The 16,776-nt window shown below is 33.7% G+C and overlaps 1 protein-coding gene across 1 annotated transcript; it reads left to right on the forward strand.

The window, feature by feature from the left end:
* The first annotated feature begins 958 nt into the window (after positions 1-958).
* LOC104901430 (protein YIP4b) lies at positions 959-5,003 on the forward strand. The gene is made up of 3 exons (XM_010689013.4): positions 959-1,653; positions 4,280-4,354; positions 4,480-5,003. Exons 1-3 carry the CDS (start codon positions 1,144-1,146, stop codon positions 4,738-4,740), a joined length of 846 nt encoding a protein of 281 aa, XP_010687315.1. The 5' UTR covers positions 959-1,143; the 3' UTR covers positions 4,741-5,003.
* The last annotated feature ends 11,773 nt before the right edge of the window (positions 5,004-16,776 follow it).

Here is a 16,776-nt window from a genome sequence, read left to right on the forward strand (position 1 = left end):
TTTGGAAGATGATCATCATTTATTCCTTGATTGTCTGTTTGGTCAGGATGTGTTAGAAATTGTTAATATAAGTGGGTTGTTTGCCCCTCTTCCTAATTTTCAGAACTCTAGTTCCTTTATTGATTATGTTTTGTAATCTTAAGTCCAATCTTTCGCTTAAAAATATTAATTTCTATGCTATTGTTTGGTGGTTCATTTGGTATGCCAGAAATAGTATCATTTTTCGCCAAGAAGCCTTTTCTTCAGCTAAATTAGGGCTATGATCAAAGCTTATCTGCATAATCTGGATAATTTTAATAGTATGCCTAAGAATTTTGCGCATGATCATAGTCATCAATCTTGCAATGAGAAGGGGAAAAAAACAGAGGTCTAACGTTATTTGGTCCCCCGCCCCCCTCCTCTTCATTATGTTAAGCTAAATTTTGATTGTTCTAAGTTGCAAGATGGTAGTACCACTTGTGGCTTTGTTATTAGAAATTTTGAGGGGATTTTGTTGCTTAGTGGTGCTAATGCTATTTCTAAGCATTATTCAATTTTAGTTGCCGATGCGTGGGGCCTAAGAGAAGGTATTAGGAAGCTCTATTTCTAGGGGTCAAGAATATTACTGTCGAGGGGGATAATCTGTCGGTTATTCAAGCTATTAAGAGAATTTGAAAAGTGCCTTGATCTATTAATTCTCTAATTAGTGATGTAGAGAAGGATATGAGAAAGTTTGATTCATATACTATCCATCATGTGTTTAGAGAACCTAATTATGCTGCAGATGGGATGGCGAATCGTGGTCATTCTACTACTGATCTTTATTACTGTTTCGAGCATCCTGATATTACTTTTTCCAAAATCATCCGCAAAGATACTTTAGGTTGGCCTGTTAATTTAATCCCTCCCTAAATTTTTTTCTTTCTGGCTATAAAAAATTTTTTTACTTTTCTGAAACTTTCTTTACGAAACACGTTAGGAGTAGGACAGTTGAAGCGGAGGAGTAAAAACTAAAAAGAAAAAACTCTCCCAAAATAAAGACACAAACACTCCCAAATTGTCGTTTGCAAAAACTAAAACCACCGATCCGCAGTTCCCCACCCCGCCATGCTCATCATCTTCTCCGACAATCCTCTCCTCTAGATCCAACCTCCAATCTCAAAAATGTCCCACTTAAAATCAGAAAGCGACACAATCCCACTCCATTCCACCTCCCAATCTGACATCGACGAGATCGAAAATCTCATCCACTCTTCCCTCCATTCCACCCCTTCTTCCGTCCTCCCTGCCGCACACCCTCCTTCCCCTCCTCGTGCATCTATCCCTGCTTCTCCTTCTCCTTTCATCCCATCCAATCTCCCTCCTCCTTCCAAACCCACTTCCATCCCCATTACCATTCCCTCTGCTGCTCCTCCTCCTCCTCCTCCCGCCTCTTCCTCCGCTGGGATCTCCGCTTCTGGGTTCGGGCCCCCGCCCAATACTCTTACTGAGCCTGTATGGGATACGGTGAAGCGAGATCTATCTAGGATTGTTAGTAATTTGAAGCTTGTTGTTTTTCCTAATCCTAATAGGGAAGACCCTGGTAAGGCGTTACGTGATTGGGATCTTTGGGGTCCCTTTTTCTTCATTGTCTTCCTTGGTCTTACCTTGTCTTGGTCCGCTTCCGTCAAGAAGGTTATTCTTATCTCCCTCGTCTTTTTTTTTTTTTTCAGATATTGATCATCATCTTGATTCATGATCATGTGTTTTATTTTATTTTATTTTGTTTATCGATAGATAGATGTATCATATTGGCTTTTTACTCTATTTTGATATTAACTTTGACCGTATATAGAGATGAAAAAAATGTGGGGTTGGACTAGAACTTTATGGAAAATATTTGGGAATTACAGCTAGGAAGATGACAAATTTAAAGGGGACTATGGGTAATGTAGCGCGTGAAAGGAGATTTATTTATGGAAAATGTAGCAAGTAAGTAAACAAAGGAGGGAGTAGTGACTAATATGTGAAGGGTAATGGTTATTGGTTATTGATAATAATGTGGTTGTTTTTATGCTTGGAGGTGTATATATTAATGATTAGGAGTATTGGTTATTGGTTATTGGTTATGTAATATGAAAACTGTCGCAGCACTTCTTAAAATTTCTGCCATAGGTGTGAGTTATTCAGATTTATGATGATGATGATAGAAGTAGATAGGAGGTTGTTTTTGATTTGGCTGGAATTTCTTTTCATGGTTTTGCTTAACCATATATGGCATGATATGAATTATGATCATAGGATGTATTTTATATGTGATGAGATATATGTTGGTTTTGATCGTTGAGTCAAGAAAGTGGTTGCAAGGAGAGTATCAACCATAATATGACGAAGCAAGAGTATACAGATCAATACTTGTTGGCTATAGGAAATTGTTTTGTAATTAAATTTATTTGTACTGGGACTTGTTATGGAGCTGAAGTTTTGATGTATTTTGATTTTTGAGCTGGTAGTTTAAGCGACTTAATGTGCTAGAATGCTTCAGTTGACTTGATCGGAAAGAACTTAAGCTCTTCTTAGCTTTTTTCCTCAATCCTTTTTTGTTGCGTCATGTGTGGCATTGTGGAAAAATTGTTGACCTTATAGATATATTTGCTTGAGATTCACAACTCTTTTAGAAATCAACTTGAGAAGTAGAATACAGTTTTAAATTGACAAGAATTCTTTACAAGGGACATTAAAATTAGAGACTGGAAATAGTAGAATTCTTTTTTTTTTTTGAAGGGGAAAATAGTAGAAGTTGTTTATCCATTTTGCTTGGGAAGATATACAAACTACAAATTGATTAACAGAATGACAGTTTTCTTTAAGGAGATGAAATATGGCAGTATACAAGAACTTCTGCTCTTTTACGATATGCTCTGCTGGATACCTTAGAATAAGAAAGATGGCATCTTTAACATGTAAGAATTTGAATGTTCAAATAAGAGTAAGAAATTTTAGACTAATAATATGGCATTAGATAATGATGAGTGTAGGCCACATGTAATTGACTTTTGGGGATGACATCTTTGTTCATGTAGCTGATCTCGCCCTTATGGAATTATTCGAGGCTCCAATATTATTTTTGTTGTAAATTATGTTGTTCTAGATATGGTTGCCTTTTGGATCATTAGTTTAATGCAAGAAGCCTTATTGTGATTGCAAGGTTAAGGCTGATAGGACCTCTTTGTATTTGTATAGTGAATGCACATCTAACCTGCTCTCCCCACCCTGGGGAGGATTCTTGTTGGAGTCATTGTGTAAGGGTATGATGTTGTATGATGATTACTGACATAGATAATAGACGTTTGCAATTACTCTAGTTCTGCATAAGTTAATATGAACAGAAGAAGAAAGAGTGTCCATAGATATTTTTGAGGCTAACTTAAGTCTTTTAGCTCAACACAGGAATGTTAGAGAAAGAAGGTTCTTTGCTGTCATCCTTAGTTTCATTCAGTCAGGTGTTAGCTTTGATTCCAAAAGAACTTTGCACCAAATTTTGTTAACTGAAACTCTGAGAGTAGTTGCTGGTCTCAAGACTAGGAGTGTAGTATCTTTGAATTAGATTACCTTCCTTGATTCTTCGGTCTGTTGACAGAAGTCTCAATTGTCAAGCATTTGTTCCAAACTTAAAATATAATGAGGGCTGGATATTTTGGAGATTTCCGAAATTAGATTCCCATGTTCTGAATTTTGAATGCTTACAATGCTGTGTCTGAAATATTTTCCTGTGATGTGTTTAGACTCTAGTCATGAGTTTTCTTAATCATTTACTCTTGTAATTACGTAATCTGTAAAAGAAGCCTGTGTTATATACTTGATGGTTTCCCTGATTCTTTTTTTTTTTTTCCTTTTTTTTCTGTCTTAAACAATACTCCCCTAATCTTTCAGCAACCCCCTTTCCCCCGCTTCCAATAAAATAGAATAGAATCTCAAATCATCTGTGTTGGAGGCCTGGAGCTGATATTTTGTAATCACTGCTCACTTCTTTTCCTTCGCTGGTCTAGCCTCTACTGCATAAAATAGATGTCAATGTATGATTCTTTGCTTAAGTTATTCTCCGACTATTCTTCCCTCAACCTTAGATGAACCAACTACTTAGGTGGGTGGGAAATGGTGAAGTGCTGCTTTCCCTTTGCAACTTATAAATATAGTGTTCCTAAATCTGATCTTCCCAAGTTTTTCATTTTTGCTGCTCTGATACTTTTACTGTTATTTTCCTTTGCGAAGGAATCACTGCAGAAACTAATATTTCTTTTGATAATGTTGATTTCTCCAGTCAGAGGTGTTTGCTGTTGCATTCGCCCTTCTTGCTGCTGGTGCTGTAATTTTGACATTGAATGTACTGTTATTGGTGAGAACCTTCAATGCCTCTTCCCCTTGTTCTTCTCCTTCTCCCCATCCCCAAATCAAATAAAGAAAAATTGAGAAGAAAAAGAATAATGTCACTCAAAAATGGGTTTTCAATGTTTTGTCTAGGGTGGACACATAATTTTCTTCCAGAGTTTGAGCCTTCTGGGTTACTGCCTTTTTCCTTTGGACGTTGGAGCTCTCATCTGCATGTTGAAGGACAATGTGATTCTCAAGCTTGTAGTGGTATGTGTGACTTTGGCCTGGAGTTCATGGGCTGCATATCCTTTCATGAGTTCGGCAGTTGGACCAAGGAGAAAAGCTCTGGCACTCTACCCAGTTTTCCTCATGTATGTATCTGTTGGTTTCCTCATCATTGCTATTGATTAAAGCTGAGGGGCGCTTGTGAGATATCAACTGGGGATGCTGCACCTACATACTTTCATGCTGAACTGGTTGTGTATTCTTCGAACCAAATCTTGTTGCCCTTATAGATCGATGGATAACCAATTTTGTATAACATTCTATAGCTAGTTATATGCAAATCTGGAAGAAGTTTCTGAATGTTTGATAGTAAAGCTTGTTATGTTGAGATAATCATCTGTGTACCGAGAAGAGTTTGGAATATGCATCTGAAGTTTATTGATACCAAATATCACTTCATTCACTATTCTGTGCTAATTTTTGTTTGAGGTTCCTTGGGTAGTCCGCAGTAAAAACTAGCTCTTCTGTAGTCCGCACTGCACAACTTTCGATTTTTTAATGAAACTATTGGGGTTTTTCTAAGGTGTCACACCGTGATTTTTGGGATTTTTTGTTTTAATGTAGGTATTAAAATTTAAAAATTCGTATGAATCCGGTGCACACGAATTAGTATGTACCTACTCGATGTTATGTAGGTTATACTAATTATAACTTCTACTATTTTGTTTTTCTTTCCTCAAATTTTCTTGTTTTTTTAATTTTTCTCTCATACCTGTTTTATTTTTCTTCTCTTCAAGTTCTTTATTTTTTAGTTTTTGTGATATACTTGATTGTACAATCGAATTCGTTATAGTAGAAGATTAGGATTATATTGTTAGTTTTGATATATTTCCTCCCTAACAAATGATTAGCAACATTTGACATTATTTGTGAGAGGTAAAATATTCAATTGTTGCTAGTAATTCATTAATGAGGGAGTAGTGTTTTTGTGTGTGGTATATAGTGTTTCTATGTGCTATAGTATGTTTATTAGTGATATTGTTTCTTTGTGCTATAGTATGATTTGTTTGTAATATAGTGTATTTCTTTCTGATATAGCGTATCTGTTTGTTATACAGTGTGTTTCTGTGTATTATAGTTTATTGTATAATTGAAACTGTTATACAAGATTAAGATAATATTGTCAGTTTCGATATAGTGTGTTGTATGTGGTATAATCTGTTTCTCTATGCTGTAGTGTTTTTTTTTTTTTTGCAAGAGCTATAGTGTTTCTTTGTGTTATAGTGTATTTCTCTCTTATATAGAGTATTTCTCTCTTATATAGCGTATATTTGTTTGTGATATAATGGATTTTCGTGTATTATAGTATTGTGTATCTCGAGTTACTAATTTTACGGTGAATTAGGTTCACATAAGTCGAATGGCATAAAAATTTATCTCTGAGCTTTTATTGTCTTACACTCTTACTGTATGTGTACTCTAAATTTATCAAGTGAAGCCACAAATCGCCAGAACTCGAAGGGAATAGTGAATCATTAGGTTAGTCAGGCAGCATGTAATCCCTTGATACGACTTCTTTGGCGGGAAAATTTCCCATGTTAATGTTTAGTTTATGTGCCCATTATATAACTAATCTATCTCTATTATATAAGGGAAGGGGGAGCAATGGTGTCCTCTTTTGAAACGCCTATTTTACCCCCCTTTCCTTTCTAAATTATAGAAGGATTGTCAAAATCAAAATCGGCACTCAAAGAAAATTAGCGAAAATAAATTTACAACACTCACTCACAAATCACTTAAAAGAAGAAACTTTACAAATCACCCATACAATTGAGAAAATCACGTTATAAAAATCACGCAAATCACTCAAATAATCAGGAAACTTTATTAAAACTTAAAATTAACATACAAACTAAAACTAGCTTTACCTAGAACGTCAATACATATAAAAACATTTACCAAAATTTACTTACAAATCACTATTCTCAAGAACCATTCACAATTAATTGTGGGTCATGATAAAAAAATAGAGGTGTATTTGTAGTGAAATCAGAATTTAGAAGTTAGACAAGGAAAAAAATTATTTACTTTTTTATAGTGTTTTCTATATATAATGAAACTTTTACATATATTTGGCCCGATTTTTTTCTATTATATAATAGCGATTAATTATCAAGGTAAAAAGGTTTATGTAAAATATCATTCAAGAATTAAAGTACAACATATCTCTATTATCTAAGGGAATTGGGGAGCTATGGTGTCCCCGAATGAAGAGACAATGTTACCCCCTTCCCATTCTAAATTACAAATTCACTTACAAATCAAAGGGGGCTTCAATTAAAAATATCAAAAATATAATTGTAACAATCACTCACAAGTCAACTAAAATCATAAAATTGCATAATTTATGTTATGCAAATCATCAAAATGAGAAAACTTAAAAAAAAACTTAAAAATTTACTGACAAACTACAACCTATGAAAAAAATGACTTGAAATCAAAGTGTCTATTCTCTTTACAATTTATGAAGTATTGTACTTAATTCAAAAATAACCTAAAAAATTATAATATTAGAAATCATAAATAAATTCAATAAATTTTCTATTTTGTTCATAGAATTTAACTTTGAAAAGTAAAAAAGAAAAATAAAAAAAATGGTGAGAGACTTAAGTGATAGAAACTAAACCAATCAAATTTTGCAACTAAAAACAATTATACTTCGTATGTCTAATTAATGTTCAAATTTTGACTCTTATGCCGAAGAAAATCGAGTTTCTGTTTCGAAAAAAAATTCAAGCACGCATCACGTGCAAAAAATTCTAGTATTATAGAAGGAAAGGGGAGCAACGGTGTCCTCTTTTGAAATGCCTATTTTGTCCCCTTTCCTTGCTAAATTACAAAAGAAATGTCAAAATCAAAATCGACACTCAAAGAAAACTACCGAAAATTAATTTAAAACACTAGTTACAAATCACTCACAAATCACTTAAAAGAAGAAACTTTACAAATCACTCATACAATTGAGAAAATCACATTATAAAAATCACGTAAATCACTCAAATAATCAGGAAACTTTATTAAAACTTAAAATTAACATACAAACTAAAACTAATAACCTAAAACGTCAATACATACAAAAACATTTACAAAAATTTACTTACAAATTACTATTCTCAAGAGCCATTCACAATTAATGGTGGGTCATAATTTGCAAATCACTAAAATGAGGAAACTTTACAAAAACATAAAAATTTACTTACAAACTACATCCTCCGTCCCATAATATAGTGCCTACTTCATTTGTAACACCCCGATAATTCTCTCTTTCTAGAAAATACCTTTATAACAAACCTAGAGAATTACCCAGGCATTATCGCCCGTGTGATAACGTTTCGGCTTACTCAGAATGTTTCAGCGGAAAACTTATTAAAACAAAAATCAACTTTATTAAACTTATGAACAAATGACAAGTCAAACTTAACACACCAACTAAATAAACCAAACTTAAATGAAAGATGTTCCTACGAAAACAACTTAAATAATACTAATGTCACAAAAGCCTCTCCATTCCAGATTCCCCAATGGTATGCATCTTCGAACCTGTAATGTCAATGCTTTCTTGACTCTGCTCCCCCGAAGGATCACCACAGGATCAATAGGCAAAGCCATGATCACAAACACAGACAAGCACGTAATCAGCAAAGCTGAGTACTACATATCAGACAAAATAATCCTAAACATGATACTACAACATAAACTTGCAGGATAAATAATAACATAATAAGTAATACTCTGCAGACAACTTTTACTGAACTAAACTTAAACATCTTTTTATCACTTTAATGGAATAGTTATTAGACGAGTTGTCCTGCCAATAAAATGAAATGGGGCGCGACTCCGCATTTCAGAGTGACCTGCGATATCGAGGAACCTTTGAATAAAAAGGATGGTGATCAACCCATCCTAGAAAAGCTATGGCACGCTCACCATAACCCCAACCCTTAGTCCAACTCTAGACGTGCACAGTCTAAAGTCTATAACTTATTCTCGTTTCACTTTACGTTGCATTCATTTTAACTTGTGTTGACACACAACAACCAAATAAACACACAATTCAATCACATAATCATAACAAATTCTTTTTATCTTTGATTAACAAGTGTTCACAACTTATCAATCAAGACTCCTTTTATTTCTTTTTATCCTTTGTTGAACCAGCCAACAGAAATCCGTACCTTTACATAGGTATAATCCATACTTACCAAATAAGATCCACGGTTCTTATAAGAAATAAATAAATCTCCAAGAATCTATGTAACACATGATTCCAACTTACTTAAATTAATCCACTTACGAATTAATACCAAACTGAACTTATTGCTTGCATCAAACTTCCATACAAACAAGTCATACTCATACATATTCTCAGTTTACATGTAGCACACAGGCAAGTAACATGTAAAGTAATTATAGTAAATCATATACATGAACAACAAGGTCCTATACATGATACTAATAAATAAAAACATCCCTAAGGCATGTTTCTAAACCATAAGCACGTAGACTATGTACGTACCTTGTATAAACGCAACGGTAGGCCACTTTTATGCTCTAAAAGTCCCCTACAGTGAATTCTCCGCCTAGAACAACCAAATAATCAAGTAAATACTTGAACTAAAAAAAATACAGCAACTTTAAAAACGTCCCAAACCCTTTTAAACGTCTTTAAAAATCGTTTTTATAATTTAAACTCTCGTTATTTTTAATCCCTAGTATAGTACAACTATTCTAGTGATTAAAAATCATTAAAAACCTTAAAATACTAACTTTCTGAATTTCCAGCATTATAAAATTTTCTAAACCTTCTGAAAATATTTTAAATGCATATAAAAATCGTATTCCAATCAAAATTCATATTCATACTTTAAATATACGATTTCTAGTGATTTAAAACCCTAAAAATCACATCTTTCATGATTAAAACTAAAAATAATAAATCTGAAATTTTTCTTTTAACATATGAAACCGAAACTATTTTTCATAATAAATAATAATCATATAATCATGTAAATAAAATAAATAACAATAAAAATTAGGCTTTAATGGAATCTTAAAGGAGAAGTAAAGAAAACAACCGAAACAAAAGGAGGAAGGGCGCCGGACTGAAGACAGCAGCAAGGACCGGCGGCAGCAGTTTTCGGCTTCAAGAAAATGTTTGTGACGTTTCTTGTTCAACAAGAAACGTTACTTAGCGAAGAAGAAACGATTTTTGAGAGAAATATGAACTCACGCTCAAAGGAAGAGGAGAGAGAAAATGTCGAGTGAGAGAGAGAAATCGAAATCACGTGCAAGGGAGGAGAGAGAAAATAAGTGTAGGGCAAAATATTGGGTTTTTAGGATATTTAAATAGGCTAATCCTATTGGGCTTAGGAAAAGGAATTTCAATAATTAAAACTTTGATGACTAACAAGATGGGCTTATTAGGACTTTAGTCATCAAATATCCTTTCCCTTTTTATTATCTTTTGGGCTTTCGATTCCATTAAGTTTTTTTTCAAATATGCTTTTAATAATTAAACTCTTATTTAAAACACGCTTAATTAAAATATTACAAATTTTATTAAGCTAAGAAAAATATTTTTAGTTGACTTTTAAAATAGTCAACCCTTTTTAAAAGTCAAATCATTTTCCAAACTCATTTGGATTTAAATATAATTACATAAATACTTAAATATATTTATGAAAATCCTTTAAAAAAGTGGGGGATTACATTTTTGGTGGGTCAAACTTTAAAATCTTTGACTGAATATTCTCATTTGTATGTATAAAAAAACATATTAATGTGGGATCTTTTTATATTCGTCTCAATGTGTAATTTTATAATATCAACTTTTTATATTTTTTATTAATAAGAAATTGTAGATATTAAAGGTCAAAGTTATGTATTGGAGACCGTGTAAGAAAGAAACAAGCACTATATTATGGGACGGAGGGAGTACAACCTATGAAAAAATTGACTTGAAATCAAAGTGTCCACTTTCTTTACAATTTATGAAGTATTGTACTTAATTCAAAAATCAACTAAAAAATTATAATATTAGAAATCATAAATAAATTCAATAAAATTTCTATTTTGTTTATAGAAGTTAACTTTGAAAAGTAAAAAAAAAAAAAACAAAAAGAATGGTGAGAGACTTAAGTGACAGAAACTAAACCAATCAAATTTTGCAACTAAAAACAATTATGTTTTGTATGTCTAATGTTCAAATTTTGATTCTTATGTCGAAGAAAATCGAATGTGTTTCGAAAAAAATTCAAGCACGCATCGCGTGCAAAATATTCTAGTGGAAATATAAGTCAGGTTCATGAATCATTATGATGAATTTATGTAATCCTTTTGTGGTTTTATGAGCGGCTAATCAAATTAGACTATTCAGGGGCAATCATTTTAATTGCTAATAAACCTTGCCTTAGTTTCATTGATCAATTTCCTTAATTTACTACTATCCATAAATGTTGTTTTGTTTCACTTTGTTGTTTGCTTTTGCTAACAATGAAGGAAACCAATAGTGGTCGAATCTGAAGGAATGACTAACGTAAATCTCTATTATACTTCCTCCGTTTCACAATAAATGAAATATTTTTCTTAGGGTCTGTTTTCTTCGGCATAAAACAGCCGAACTGAACTGAACTGATCTGAACTGAACTGTTTGAACTGAACCGAACCGAACTGAACTGAACTGAACTAAATTGAATTGAACTGAACTGAACTGAAATGAATAGCGATATGTGAGAGTAAAAGTATTGTCAAGAGCTGAATTGAACTGAACTAAACTGGTCTGAACTGAACTGATCTGAACTGAATTGAACTGAATTGAACTGAACTGAACTGAACTGAAAATAAGATGGGGAGAAGAGGCCCTTATTTGGAATAATCACAATGGTAAAAATAAAAATTCACTTTTATTACAAATATACCACTAAAGAGTAAGAGGGGACCACAACTTCAATACTTCTTTACTCTACTTTATTGTGGTCCCAACTTTTTCTCTCTAAGGGCCTGTTCTCCCCAACTTATTTTCAGTTCAGTTCAGTTCAGTTCAGTTCAATTCAGTTCAGTTCAGTTCAATTCAGTTTAGTTCAGTTCAGTTCAATTCAGTTCAGTTCAGATCAATTCAGTTCAGACCAGTTCAGTTCAGTTCAGCTCTTGACAATACTTTTACTCTCACATATCACTATTCATTTCAGTTCAGTTCAGTTCAATTCAATTCAGTTCAGTTCAGATCAGTTCAGTTCAGTTCAGTTCAGTTCAGTTCAATTCAGTTCAGTTCAGTTCAGCTGTTTCAGTTCAGTTCAGTTCAGCTGTTTTATGCCGAAGAGAACAGGCCCTAAATTTCTTGAGAACTCCCCACTTTCTCTATGTTTCACTTATTGTGAAACGGAGGAAGGGTAAGCCAGGGGGAGTTATGGTGTCCCCTTGAAGAGACTTTTTAACCCTTCATTTAATAAAAAAAAAATAGTACCTATTAAGATTTTGAGATTTTTTTTTCCTCAATTATATCCCTTCCTAATTTAAAATATGCATAAGCCAAGAAGGGAGCTATGGAAGTCCCATCTTGAAAAGACTTTTTAACCCTTCATTCAATAAAAAAATATATTACATATTAAGATTTCGAGATTTTCCTCAATCATATCCCTTACCTAATTTGAAATATGTATATCAAAGGAAGTTCAAAGTAGCTAAAATAAACTTTCATAAAAATATGTGTAGTGAAAGAAAAAGTTTATGATTAAAGAACCAATTAACATAACTAAAGCAGTTTTCAAATCAACTACAAAACCAAAGACAAAAAATTTTAATCTTACCTAAACTTTGAAATGCAATAACAATACCAACATCCATTAACAAGTAATAAAAATAACAAGAAACAACTTCTTCATCAACTAATTTTTATATTTTGTATTTACACCACATGAGATTTAATTAGAATTAATAATGATTGTAAATTACATCCTTCAAAATTACATTTAGATGAAATTTAGTAGCCATTGCCAAAATAATCCACGCACGCATCGCGTGCAAAGAAGGCTAGTACTTCATATTATATTTTTTAAAAAACAATTTTGGTTTATGATTAATCAAGTTAGTTACGAAGTAAAATTAGAATCTATCAAGTTGTTAAATCTATCTTTTAATATATGCATAAATATCGTATCTTTTGTGCTTTTGTTTGTTGGTTTGAACTCTATCTATCATCATAAATATTAATAGTAATAACTCTTCTCTTACTTTCATTTTTGTATCCGATACATTAGAAATTCCCCTCGCGAAGAAGGAACTTAGTGTTCTTTTCTTACTTTTTAAAATAAAGGTATTACTTAGTATCAGTATTTGATACCCACGTAATCATAGTTCTTAACTTCTAATTGTTGTAGGATTTTCCATTCCACAGGTTAAAAGTTTCCTAAACCTATTTTCCTAATTAAATTTGGATCAGGTTATTAATACTTGGCATCCTTATAATGTTATAAATAATATCAGGGTCTTGGCCAAAAGCTATACTACAGCACTTTGGTTATAGTTTTAAGCGTTTATTTTGCAAACTTACTCTCCTAAAGTTTTGAGTAAACTTGAGTCACATATCGCAATGGCTAAAATTAAAGATTTTCTGCATGGAATAATTGTTTCATTAAGATGTGTTCGCCTTGATTCAGAGAAATCCGCCCAGAAGAAGAATAAAACTTCGTCTTCTCCGGCAGCCTCCCACGCCAAAGTTGTTCCTGCTTCGGTTACTGATCTATCCACTTCCAGAACAATGCAAGATGGCGGCAGCAGTGACGGCAACCACCAGCACATCCGCTCCGAGTATTATTGTAGTCTTGCTCCGCTTCACCGGAAGTTTAGCTCGCGGATATTGCAAAATAATTATTAGTACTAGAAAATCTAAATTTGTTGTTCATTGGGTCCTTTTGTTGGGTGTGTGGAATCTTGTTATTAAGATTTTACGGTTGTATCACTTGTCAAATGATGTTCAAAATAGCTGAAATAAACTTTCATAAAAAATATGTATGTTAAAAGAAAAAGTTTATGATTGAATAACAGATTAAGATAACTAAAGTAGTTTTGAAGTCAATTACAAAACCAAAGACATAAAATTTTAATTTTACCTAAACTTTGAAATGCAATAACAATATACCAACATCCACTTACACAAGTAATAAAAATACCAATAAAACAACTTATTCATCAATTAAAACTAATGATGTTTATAAATTATATCCTTCAAGAGTATATTTAGATGAAATTTAATAATAATCGTCAAAATAATTCACGTACACATCGCATGCAAAGAAATCTAGTATGATATAAGTAGAGGTGTGCAAATTCCAGTATGAATCTGAATTTGTACTCATTAAGACCCAAGTTGTAACCCCAATTGAAAATAAAGTTATGAAACTAAAAATGAATATTTAGAATTATTCTGAAATCCAATTTGATCCAAATGCCCAAAATCAACTAGAATACTGGACAAAAAATAGTCATGAATATTTCCAAACTTTGGTGAAATAATATGCCATTTCCATATCCTTAAGTCTATTTTATGATGATTAGTCGAGAGAGGATTACACTCAAATTTAGTTGATACTCTCTTAGTAGTTGAAAAATATATAAAACTAAATATCGCGTAACGCCGTAACCGGTTAGCTATATTCCCAATACATGACTTAAATATAACATACATTGAATAGACTAATCCAAACAACTTTACAGCCTCTTAGCGTTTTTTATATCATTAGCCCCTATGCTCTAAACAAACACATCTTTAGTTCTTTTGTTTTTTAGCCCCTATCCTCTTACAACTTTAGTGAACAATATCCATCCAAAAAGTCAAATTTTAGGTCATTAGTTCCCTTTATTCCTCTATGTTTGTGTCAAGATCCAGCTATAAAAATAAATATATAAATATGCGCGATTTTCATTTCACAAACATAAGATCAAATACAAACATGACTCAAAGTTTAATTTTTTTCCAGAATGTAACACTAAAATATGAAATTTAATAACCCACATAAAGCCTTTTAGGATCTTCAGGTTGTAAGAAGCTCTTAATAAATGTGACCCATTCAAGATATATATCATATGCAAGGTAGTACCCCATGGTGTAGGTAGTACCATTAACATTGAAATAACCTTATGGAGCTCAACCTTGTAATTCCTCTTGATATAAGTTTGATCTTACTCAATATAGTAAGGTCGTTATTCGACCCAGCTACAACAAAATACGCATGCCATATCCAAAGATCCACCGAGGCAACTGCTTCAAGCATGATTGTCAAATGATCGTGATCACCTCGTGGATAATACCCTCTCCATGCTACTAGGCAATTTTTCCAGGCACAATGCATGCAATCAAGGCTTCCAAGCATGCCAGGAAAACCATGACAATCTTCATGCATTTAAAGCGGTCTTTTGCTAGTAGGGGCCAACATATTCACAATGACACAAATGAAAGTCTAAAAACTATGACATGAACATTATTTTTTAGGTCCAAAGTAAACAAATAAATATATAATGTATAAAATATCAAAATAAACTAAGTTATAAATAATTTCTTATACCTGAAATAATACGTGTTGGTACAAAGACGAAATAGAAAAGTCAAAAGTTTAAACCTTTACATAGTACTATCCTCCGTTTTTAAATAAGTGCAACATTTTTCATTTTAGGAAATGTCATAATAAGTGCAACATATCTCATATGGAAAAGTTTATTTCCTTTTACTCACATAAATGTCATTACTTAATTCCTACAACTACACAATTAATTTCTAATATATTTCTTAAACAATATAAATTAATCAACCCCCCACCACCCTCTCTTAACTCCAACCACCCCTCTCCATTCTCAACTCCACCCACCCCCCATATCTTTGCTCGACTCCACCCGCACCCTCGCTTTTCTCAACTCCACCCACCAACCTGATACCACCACGTGACCACCTACCCGACACCCCCACGCAACCACCAGCTCGACACCACAACGCCACCACTTTCACCCTCGCATTTGTAATCACCACTAATCCCCCACTCACCTTTACCCTCCACCAGCCTCGAGACTCACCGCCAACACCAATCTCTTTCTTTTATATTCGTTTTCGCCACCACCTTCACTGTTATGCACAGTGCACCACCTCCACCAAATTGCCAAGTCAATTTTGAAGGTTAGGGTTTCAAATGTTAGGGTTAGGGTTTCAAAGGGGGTGAGTTTGGTTGGGGAAGATGAGGTCGTTGGGTTCAGATCTGGAAAGGGGGTTTTTCCGATGGTTGGGCTAAGGAAGGGAGGGTATTGGATTTGGGTGTTAGTTTCAGGGAAGGGTGTTGGTTTCAGGGAAGGGGCCGGGTGTTGTTCTGGGAAAGGGAAGGTGTTAGGTTCGAGGTTGGTGAGGAGGTTTTCGGTGGTTGCGCTAGGGAAGGGAGGGTGTTAGTTTCAAGGGTAGGGGAGGTTGGAGAGAAAAAAAATGGTTATATGGTGGGTAGGGGTGGGGGTTAGTTTCCGGCGGGTAGAGGTTGGGGATGGGGGTTTCCGGTAGGCAGTGTGGGGGAGGGGGAAAGGTTTTCTGGTGGCGGTGGTCGGTGGTGGCTCTGTTTTGGTGGATGGCAGGAGGAAAGTGTTGGGTGTTATATAGTTGTTGGTTAACTAGTGTAGGTGTTTTAGTTAGGATTTTTTGTCCATAACTGCCTTTATTTGGGACTTTTTTGTGAAAAACTGCCTTATGAAATTTTTTTTGTACACAACTGCCACTAAAGAGACTTCCGGTTGTTGACTGCTGCCAAATAAAGTTTTCAGGCGTTGACTTCTAATTTCTGGCAACTTAAAATCACGTGCTTGGCACGTGTTTCATTTTTTACGTTTTATGAACCCAAAACTCAAGTTCTTCACTCTTTCTCTCTCTTCTCTCGCTCTCTCTCTTCTCTCCCCTCCAATTTGGGCAGCAGAATTGAGGCCTCCCAACAACGAATTCTCCTCTAATTTTGATAAAAATAGGATCTTTCAAACCAAAAATGAACACAAAAAATTCTGGACTTGTACCTTGATTTTTGGACCACTTTATAGCTTGTTCTTCTCTTTGGCCCCATTGAAACGTGAATTCAAATGTTCCTTGATTTTTTGTACGAAATTAACATAGCAACATAGCAAGAGAGAAGTAAGAGAGAGAAGGAA

Source organism: Beta vulgaris, chromosome 8, assembly GCF_026745355.1.
Source record: "Beta vulgaris subsp. vulgaris cultivar EL10 chromosome 8, EL10.2, whole genome shotgun sequence".
NCBI classification, from domain to species: domain Eukaryota; kingdom Viridiplantae; phylum Streptophyta; class Magnoliopsida; order Caryophyllales; family Amaranthaceae; genus Beta; species Beta vulgaris.